Below are 10,351 nucleotides of genomic sequence, written 5' to 3' on the forward strand. Positions count from 1 at the left end.
GGGCATGAGTATCATAGTGAAGACATAACTACAGAGTGATTATTAGGTAAGACTTTAAGTGTATATTTGTGTATTTTGTTGTTAGTAGAAAATATGAGTATTAGAAGATTTTTATAGTTTATTTTTATACTAAAATATGCTTAGCTCGGTTCATTCAGTCAGTGCTTTTTGGGAGTATTTTTTTTTTGTATTTTCTAAAACTCATAGTGTGTGCTTGGACTGGTGTTGGAATATAGTGGCACATAGAGAAACGTATTAAAACATTAGGAATATGCATTTATAATAAAAAGTCTTTGCTTAAAATCAATTGCATCGGAAATAAAAAAAGGTGCGTAAATGATCACCCTGCAGTGCTATATTTAATAAAATAAATCATTGGCCGATTTTACGTTTTAAGCCCTCTTTCTTTGCGGCGTGTGGGTTCGTTTAGCGACGTTTTGTTTGTGGTTGCGCTGTGGCCAATATCGCAAGCGCCTTTTGAATTGCTTCTGGAATTGGTGGTGGTGTGGGTAAGTGATCGCCTTGTGGTTGGAAGCCGTTCACATCATCAGCTGTGTAGCTTAGCGTGATAACAATACCTTCAGGTGAGGTATACGTATTTGAGCCCTTAGCAACAATAACATCATTGGAGTCAGCAGAAGTTGCTTTCTTTAATGTTCCGGTCTCCTCACCTTTGATGCCATTTGCAGTTTCATAACTAAAATTAAAACAAAATGTATTTTTATTTTTTTGTTTGGTTTAAATTGATAAAAATTTGTCATAACATTAAGAGCAAAAAAAAATTTGAAAAATTTTGGTAATTCTAAAAAACAAGTCTGTTGATTTGTGTATTTCTATTTTGATAACTTGCTACACAGGCTGCAATAACTTTGCACACTGGAATTCAGTCAAAGATATTGTTGGCGCCACATATATTAAGAGGTGTTAATTATGAGTTGAAGACAATTTTTGATTTACTCATCTATTAAAGTTATTGGATTAAACCGTTACTAAATAAAAGTTTATGTTGCTCAAAATGATGATGAATATATTATCGATGCGATACATAAAAATATGTTTTTAATTTATAAACTTTAGTTTGGGATGATCACATAAGTTTACGCGAACTTTTTCACTATTAATAAATATAAAAACAAACAGAAAAGTTTTGTTAAATTTTTTAAACGGAATATTAATTAAGAAATTTGCATATATTATATATGCATAATTTTTGTCTATAAATTTGAAGCGTGTTAGAGTTGCTCATCGCTGACATTTGAAATGTTGTTGAGTTAATTAATTTTAATTTTTGCAGCTAATGAAACGTAAATAGAAATAGTTAAAGAAATTTTTATTGATATTGGTATGAAAAGTTACCACATGAAGACTTTGAAAGGACTTCGATTTTGGTTTGGACGATAGATATCTATTATGTATTAGATTATCATATATTAATTTTTTTTTTACAACTAAATTTTAGAATCAAAAACTTTACTTTATTCTAATAAATTGTGTTCATAGTTCATAAATTTTTAAGTGTTCAGAGTGTTAGCAAAAAGTTTAAACTTTGCAATTAAAAATATTATGCAGAGTGTCACCAGATGAAACCAGATTTGTTTTTTTTTTTTGATAATTTTAATCAAAAAATTTATTAATAGTCATTTAATTTTATTTGGACAATTATTTTTATAATTTATCTCACAAAATTTATGTGCTCATTTTTATTTATGACTTATTTAGTATAACCGCAGACAAATCAATGAAAATCCGAAACAGGAAAAGTAAATTGTCATGAATAGGTCACTTGCCTATTGCCAAAATATCGCTTTAATAGAACTGACAAGTATCTCATAAAGTTGGCTAGCTTAGTATTACTTGTATGCTATCTATTAATGTTATATATATCGCCAGTTTAAATCATTGATAGAGATTTGACATTTGATCCTAGATAGAATCTTAAAAAAAAAATTTGTCTATCTTCTATGTTTTTAGAGGTAGAAGTAGTTTGTTAATATTTTAATTACTAATAAATAATACAACACAGATAGAAAGCGAAATGCAGAGAAGAATGGAGGCGTATTGTAGAGGAGGCAATGGTCCATACTGGACTGTGATGCCAAAATGAATGAATAAGTTTTCCTTTGCTTCCTTAGTTAAGAGAACGATAAATGGGTGAAAGCATTCAAACGTGTCTGATATGAGGAACAATCTGGTCTTTACTGCAACGATTGTCTGCACAGTGAGGGTTCTTTGTTCTACTATACCAAGATTAGTTTGCACCTTTACATACTGTAAATTCTGTGAAGAGAATGAGGAGTGGGCCACACATGTGCTGTTAGAATGCCCTACTATAATGCACATGCGGAATAGGCTCCTGGGAATGTATATTCTTATGGAAGACGCAATAAAACTCTGTAAAGTATATTCTATACTATTTTTTATTGACGCAACAAGGCTTAGAGACTTACTCCAAATCCAGAAGGGAGCACAATAGGGAGCACAATTAATTCTTTTTTAAACTATTTTTCTTTGTAAAAAAATTTAACAATTTTCATGTAAAGAAATTAAGCTTTCCTTATATTTATTTTATTTATGTTTATGTTTAATATTACATATATAAGAAATATATTTCAAATATAAAATTCTAGTTATGATTTTAATAAATTGTTTAAAATTCATTAAAGCCTAAAAATATTATTGCACGTTTGTGTCTTAAGTCTTTTCTATGCAGTGTCTGCAGTATATTAAAAATTTGACTAAAAGCATGCTATACTTTATGTTTCATATTTCATTCACAAAAAACTTCTTCGCTATGATTAGCTTAAGAAATATCGTTCAAATTCATTATGCATATCTAATAGTTTCTTTTTGATAGATTTTCTTATTTACCTGTAACTGTACGAACCATCTGGTTCGATATTCGATTCCTGTGCCACAATAGCAATTGGTTCATCAGCACGTTGTGGAGCTGCAACAACCAATGATAGAGCACCAGCAAGGAAGAGTAAAGCTATTTCCTTTAAATAAAAAGAAAACATTTATATAGTTTATTATACGATATTGTTAATATTAAAGCAAAAAATATAAATAGTAAATATTATTAACATTATATTCTTTCCCTAAATCATTTAACTTTAGTTGCTTTTTTTTTACATCGTAATCTTAATAGATTTCGTTGCAATAATTTTAGTTGTCAGCGAACTGTTGTCACGTTTAAAATGGCACTGTCGAAAGGTTTTGATTATAATTTTTTCTTTTTTCATTTGTTTTTTGATTTTTGCAAAACTTTAAGTATTTAATTAAAAATGTTTTTTTCCTTTTTTTATAAAATTCTCACAATTTTTTGCGTTGCATCTTTTTCAATGTGCTTAATTATAATAATTTCAATTTATTTCTACTGCTCGTTTCAATTTTCTCATCAACTTCAAGTGCATCTTTGCAGCCATTAATTATATGGCTTATATGTGTTTTGCAAATTTATGTTAATTCTTTTTATTATGCAATTTATATTTAACAAACATTTTTCAGATGTAAACTTGAAGTTCAGTAGAATTTCGGTTTTAGTGTCATTTGCGTAACGTTTGCAATAATTTTAAAATCATAAATTTCGCAAAATATTTTTGGGCCAATGCGATTGCGAAAAACTTATTAAAATGTGCATTTAGAAATATAAAACTTGCTTGTAATTTATATAATTTATATAAAAGGCGGGCGTTATTTTTTCTACACAAGCACTTTTATGGTAAAAAACTAATTATATTAGTCTATTGCAGTGCTCAAGCCGTAGGTATAGAATTGCATAAGTTTCACTTTGGGCTTAGCAATTAAAATTAAAAGAATATATATATTATTTTTAAAAATTGATTATATACCATATATCCTCATATATGTATTACGATATTAAATTCATTGTTAGTATTATTTTTATGACAATACTTTAATTAAGTTAGTTTCTCATATATAGTAATAGACCAATTAATTAAATATTAGGATGATAGGTACGTGAAGGGGGAGTCCAATTTACCTAAATTAGCTAGAAAGCTGTATTGATTGCACATACAGTACTTATTAAGTTGTTTTGGTTATTTACAAATAAGTTTTATAGTATAAATTCAATGCAATTAAATGATTAAAAAAAAATATTTTGAACAGTTGTTTTGTATAGTTACAGATTAAACCAAATAAATGTATTTATATACACGCTACATCTACAAAGTGTGTTTGTGGGAAGTATTATTATATATTCATATCTGTTAGATAATGAATACCAACATTATATAGATATAACACCAAAGATTGGTTAAATATGCAACTACATTTACATTTATCAATCTACATTGACAAATGGTATATATGCTTCATACAATTAGCTCTGTTACAATTAGCTCTGTATAAATTGCTATCATAGAGATATACTAATTGATAGATAAATAAATATTGCTAAATCGATTCGCATGATATTCATTATAGCCTGCGGGATTATCAATATTCACACACCGCTTTAAAAATATCCTGACAAACTTAATTTACACTTTACCCAAAGCAGTGAGAATGGAATGAATACATAAATGTTAGATTTACTATTCGAACTAGATATGACGTAAATGTATTTTAAGTTCAATCTAGTATTATATACTGTAATTCAAATGATTCTCACATTCGCCCTGCTTATATACCGGATACACTTAAGATAAATAGATTAGTTGTATCTTTCTTTATATTCTCTGTACTTTATATTGATTTGGTATTGCTCTTTGGTGTTCGATTTTTATGTTTTATTTTTATGTATTTTTCAACTCTATTTTTTGAATGTTGTCTATATTAAAAGGTTCACTCCGTTGTTCATTTTTTCCATTTTATTGTATGCGTTCCTTTATATTCCTCATGAATTTTCACAATAATTGTTATTATATGTCTTTTAATGAATGCTTTTCTTGAGGGTATTTTTGTATATTAGCGAATATTTTTCTGTTCATTATTAAAAAATTTGAAAGTAAATAATGTTTAATATAATTAATTTTCGATTTTTCTGAATTTCTTTTTGAATAAAAAACTTTTTTGACACTAGAAAAAATAATTTTTGTAATTTTTGACACAATAGCGCTAGCGACCGGGTTCAAGTTATCTTTATTATTTCATTATAATTTATTTTATTCTATAAGTTACTAAAATATATAAAAAATTTCTTTTTTATTTGCGTATATATCTTTACAATTTGTTCAGTGTTTGATTTTCAATATGTTCCCCTCTTTCTACTCCTACTCCTTCATTACGTTGTTAATGAATTAAAATAGCTTCCGAAATAATAAGCAAAATGGATGTATATATATTCTAATTTATGTATATATATATAGAGGCATGTATAAATACTAAACCAATTATAAAAAACAAGGTATTTATAATTCTAGTATAATTAAATATTTTTATTACTAAATTGAATAAATCTAATTTATTTTTGAAACCAATTCCATCTATCTTCTTGATATCAACAGCTACTTTATTATTTATATAAGTAAGTAGGTTTCAGTTGGTTAGACTCTAAAAAATAGCAAAATTATCATTGAATGAAAAGTATTCAACTGGTGCTAACTCATTGATCAAGTAGTTGACCTTTCGGACTCGCGTGTCATTTATTGTTTAATTCAAGTTGCTTTGTTGTTGTTGTGAATCAAGTATTTCAAGCCAAGTCTAGTAACTTAGCACAGATTTAAAATTTATTTCGAAAATATCTCAAACAGCAAAGCCCGCTAAAGGGACAAAATCTGTTAATTGTTAGCATTAAGGTAGGTAATTAGTTTTAACCATTTTTTTTAATTTTATTTAAACTCGATTGTTATTGGATAATTTATTTAAGGTGTGCCAAATTTTGGTTAATTTAATGCTTTTTAACAATTGGTTTTAGTAATAAATTATGTAAGCTCTGTATCTTCTAATGAAACTATTTAAATTGGATGTGTTTAAGTTAGGATTTTTAGAAAAACAGTTTTGAATCTTTTAAAATCGCCTCATTATAGTTGGTACAGTTTTTCAAACGAAATACTTAATTTTGACATATCTTTAATGACTTTACCTTATTTTATCTATTTATTATTATGTTAGATAATGTGAAATGATTTAGGTACGTAATTATGTCAGCATTGATGTCTACATTTTAATAATTGAGTACATTTTATCTAAAGTGAATTTGTACAAATTTTAAAAGATTTAATTGCCTGTACCATAAATGTTGAACTAATCTTGTAATAATTATCAATTTCAACATACAACATCTGAATGATTAATTTTGTTTAATTATTGCAATAATTGCTTTATATCAAACGTTTGTAATTCATATGAGATATAAATTACATGAATATGAAGATTTCAATTTTAAAAAGTGCATATGTTATTCTGAGTATTAGAGTGAATTTCTATTTCATTATTTAATTAGGTATATTTTATGATAAAAAAAAATCTAAAAGGTATTTAAACATACAATGTTTCTTACTTTACTTTGTATTAATTTTTTTTTTAAGCATAGAAAATAGTATATCTCTGGACTACCAGTAAAGCAAAGTTCTTCGATTGTAGAATAATAGATATTTTGATTGTCACCTGCTAAGTTATATTAGATATATTGGCATGCACATTAATACTAATACATAGAGACATAAATATGTTCTAATTAATATCATATCTCTATTAATGATGCTAGCTTATTGTAATTAATTAAGTTATATTAGATATATTGGCATGGACCTTAATACTAGTACATAGAGACATAAATATGTTCTAATTAATATTATATCTCTATTAAGGATGCTAACTTATAGTAATATTGTAGAATAATAGATAGTTCGCTTGTCAGCTGCTAAGTAATATTAGATACATTGGCATGGATCTAAATATTACTACACAAAGATAGAAATATGTTCTAATTAATATCATATCTCTATTAAGGATATGCTAAGCTTAAATAAAAGCTTGTATCCATAGTGGAATAGTATATATGAATTCTGAATTGTTAATAATAGTTTATTTTCAGTATGAAATATATTTTATACTTTTTTTAAAAATACTTTTTTGTTGCGAATTGTTTACATATTCCAAATTTTTTGAGTGTTTTTACATTACATTTATAATTATTTAATTTTTAGGAAAAAAGTAATATAACTTGGAATAACAATTACATAAATTTAATAAATTAGAAATATTTATCTTCATAATTAAGTTAATTAAACTACAAAACAGGGGAAAAGCTAATATAGAACTCAATACGATATTTGCAGGGCTTTGACAATATGCAATATACTTTTTAAGAAAATAATGCATATTCTACATATATCTATGGAAAGATCCATATACTTGACTTTTCGATTGTTACAAAAAAAAAATAATTTGTCTTTTAGTTTCTTTAAGCTTTCAAAGGTTTATCGACGTTATCGTCGAACTCTTCGAATATATTTTAAAGTTAATATATAACTTAGGTGCTTGAAATTAAATTTTTCAATCGTGTATAAAGTCATTTAACTGAATCTCTGTGGTTATTTAAATAGAATAAAAAAATAAATGTACAATTAATAAAATTAATTTGGAACTGACCGTCTAATTAAATAAATTAAACTGTGAAAAAAATTACCAAAACATCTAAGATTAAGTAATAATTTGACTTTTAATAGTAAATGTATGTATATGAGTATATAATTTAATATACGGGCAAGTACCGCCTATTAAATTACAATAATATTGTAATTATCGGTCATAAAAACCAGAAAACGAATAAATTATTTAATTACTGCAAAAAAATTTGCTTAATTTTGTCAAAAAAAAGATAATGTAACGGTTTGTATGGAAATTAAATTTTTAATAGGCCTCGAATATCTCTAATAAGAAAATTAATTTTATGTATTCTCTAGATACTTAAATATTGGATGGGAAATAAGTTGCTTAGATATTATAACCATAAGCTTAAGAATCTTTTTCGATAGCTTGGTGCGTTATAGTATCGTATAAAAAGTAAAAGCGATATTTTCTACATCTATAGTTTCTAACTAATAAGTGATAAATATTTAAGATAAATATTTCCAAAATCAAACTATATATGAGTAAAATAATATATAACAATGACATATGCCTCAGACGGATCAATTCTAAGTATATATATTCTATTTAGACTAATAAAATATCCATTTGATAGGTTAATTATTTCAAATATATATGAAACTAATATATATACCTTTTGCAATCTAGCTTTTGCAGCTTTAGTACATATAAAAAAAGAGAACTAGAATACATTGATTATATTGTAAGGCATCCAGGACAGTATGAGAAACTTAAATTGCTCATAGACGCCCGTAATAAGATATGATGTGTCTTGAAAGTTGAGTAATGGTGTAGCTTAGGAAGCTATATCTGTGGTTCGGTAAAAGCGCAAGAACTGCGCTTTTCGAAAATGTGAAGAAATCAGATTTATCGTTTGTTGAATAATATCAGCAAACGTTCGAAACGGACAACGTATTCCTTGGAAGTAGAAGAGGTAGACATAAAAGAAAGATAATATAATATAAACTGACTTAACTTAAGAAACAATATAAAAAGTTAAAAGTTATATATTATCCTTTAAGTAAAAAGAATTTTTTAATTTGATTAAAATTCAACAACTCTTATTTTATAGTTTAAAATGTAATAAGTATGTAGAATTTTTGCACTATTAATAAGCATTTGTTTTATTAACTGCAATTAGTTACAGTAATTTGCATTAACTATTAAATCTATAAATTATTTTAATAACAGCATTTACTAGTAAAACATATATCATTTATATATTCGATATGAGAAGAGCAAGGCTGCAGTTGAGGGTAAACGATGTCATAGTACACTATTTTATAGACATTTTATAACAATGTTCTACACTTTTATTATGACTATTGAAAATAATCTTTGTTTTTAATAGCATGATATGCTAAAATATATAAAAAATTTTTAATTATACTCTTTTATTATTATTTCAATCATGTCCACTACGTTATCATTTTAATTAACTCTTATTTGAACTTTAGTTTCAACAACTATTTTTAATTGTCCTTTCAACGGTTTATTCGATATTACTTATGGAATTTATTTAAATAATTATCAAATTAGATATATATAATTGAAATATTTTTAAAGCACTTCTACCACTTACAATTTTCATTTTGAACACTTTTTTTTAATTATTTGTTGGTCACAGAAATTAAGGATATCCTTGGAGCTGGCAGTTCGACTATAAGATACACTTCTCGCGACGTTTTTCAAACCAAGAAGTTGTTAATTGAACAAAAGATTTTTCTATGATCTCGTGTACCGGCTGTTGGCGGTATTTATACAAAATGTATTGCAAATGCAGTGCATAGTAAATAAAAAATAGTTATAAAAATAATATTAAAAAAGCACTAAAATAGTTGTTAAGATGCACAGCAAATACGACTGCAACGCCATTGCACATGAAGATACCAAAGCAGCAGATGCTACGCTGTGATTTTCTAATAGTTTAACAAAGGCAATGCAACGCCAACAGCATCGTTGACGGCTGCATTGGCAGCGGTAGCAACCGGTAACTGCGAATAAAAGTGCAAGTAAATAATTTAGTATTAAAATATACATATATGTATATATCATCCATACATACTCGTACATCCATGCATTTAACATCATATGAAAGTCAACACCTTAACGATTAAGATATAAATTTATTGAGATGAATTTGCTAGCATCAAGCTCACACTTAAGTTCATATATATATATGTATATATCTGTATATTTGTATATGTATATTGTATGATAGAAAATAGAATTATATTACTTAACAATTAAAAAAGGGGAGGAAGGAGTTGTTCTGTACGTCACTTTTAGTTTCCGCTGCTAAATTTACGTGATTAGTTCAAATTTATGCGAAGCTGACCTAGTAACCCACTTCCATGGAAATTTGAATTAAATGAATTTTAAGAATTATTTTAAAATTAAAAGCAACTCCATAACTTTGAAAAATCTAAAAATAGTTCTTTTTGATTAATAAAATTTAAAAAAATTCAATTAATTAAAATAATATAAAATGAATTTTTGTTGTTGTAGTTGACTACTGTTCGAAAAAAATCACATTATCAAATTAAAATATATATGGTTTTAATTTATTTTTATTTTGTATTATTTTATTTTGTTGATAATTTTGCTGTTTTATTTCACTTATTAAACTAATCCTTTCAATAGTACTTTAGTAGATAACAACAGTATATAATAAATATATATAAAGTATATAAACTTAAAAACTATTTGGATATTAATTTTCTTAATAAAGTTTAATTTAAATTTCGAAAATAAACTTAGCAATAATAAAATAAGAAACACATACTATATA

General features: G+C 26.0%; 1 protein-coding gene across 1 annotated transcript; it reads right to left on the minus strand.

Annotated features, from left to right (window-relative positions):
* Positions 1–108: 108 nt before the first annotated feature.
* LOC119676761 (endocuticle structural glycoprotein ABD-4) lies at positions 109–9,292 on the minus strand. The gene is made up of 3 exons (XM_038088018.1): positions 9,143–9,292; positions 2,869–2,996; positions 109–697 (listed from the first exon to the last, which is right to left on the minus strand). The coding sequence occupies exons 1-3, from the start codon at positions 9,149–9,151 to the stop codon at positions 427–429; spliced, it is 408 nt and encodes a 135-aa protein (XP_037943946.1). The 5' UTR covers positions 9,152–9,292; the 3' UTR covers positions 109–426.
* Between the last annotated feature and the right edge of the window lie 1,059 nt (positions 9,293–10,351).

The sequence above is a fragment of the Teleopsis dalmanni genome, chromosome 2 (assembly GCF_002237135.1).
Source record: "Teleopsis dalmanni isolate 2A chromosome 2, ASM223713v2, whole genome shotgun sequence".
Lineage (NCBI taxonomy): Eukaryota > Metazoa > Arthropoda > Insecta > Diptera > Diopsidae > Teleopsis > Teleopsis dalmanni.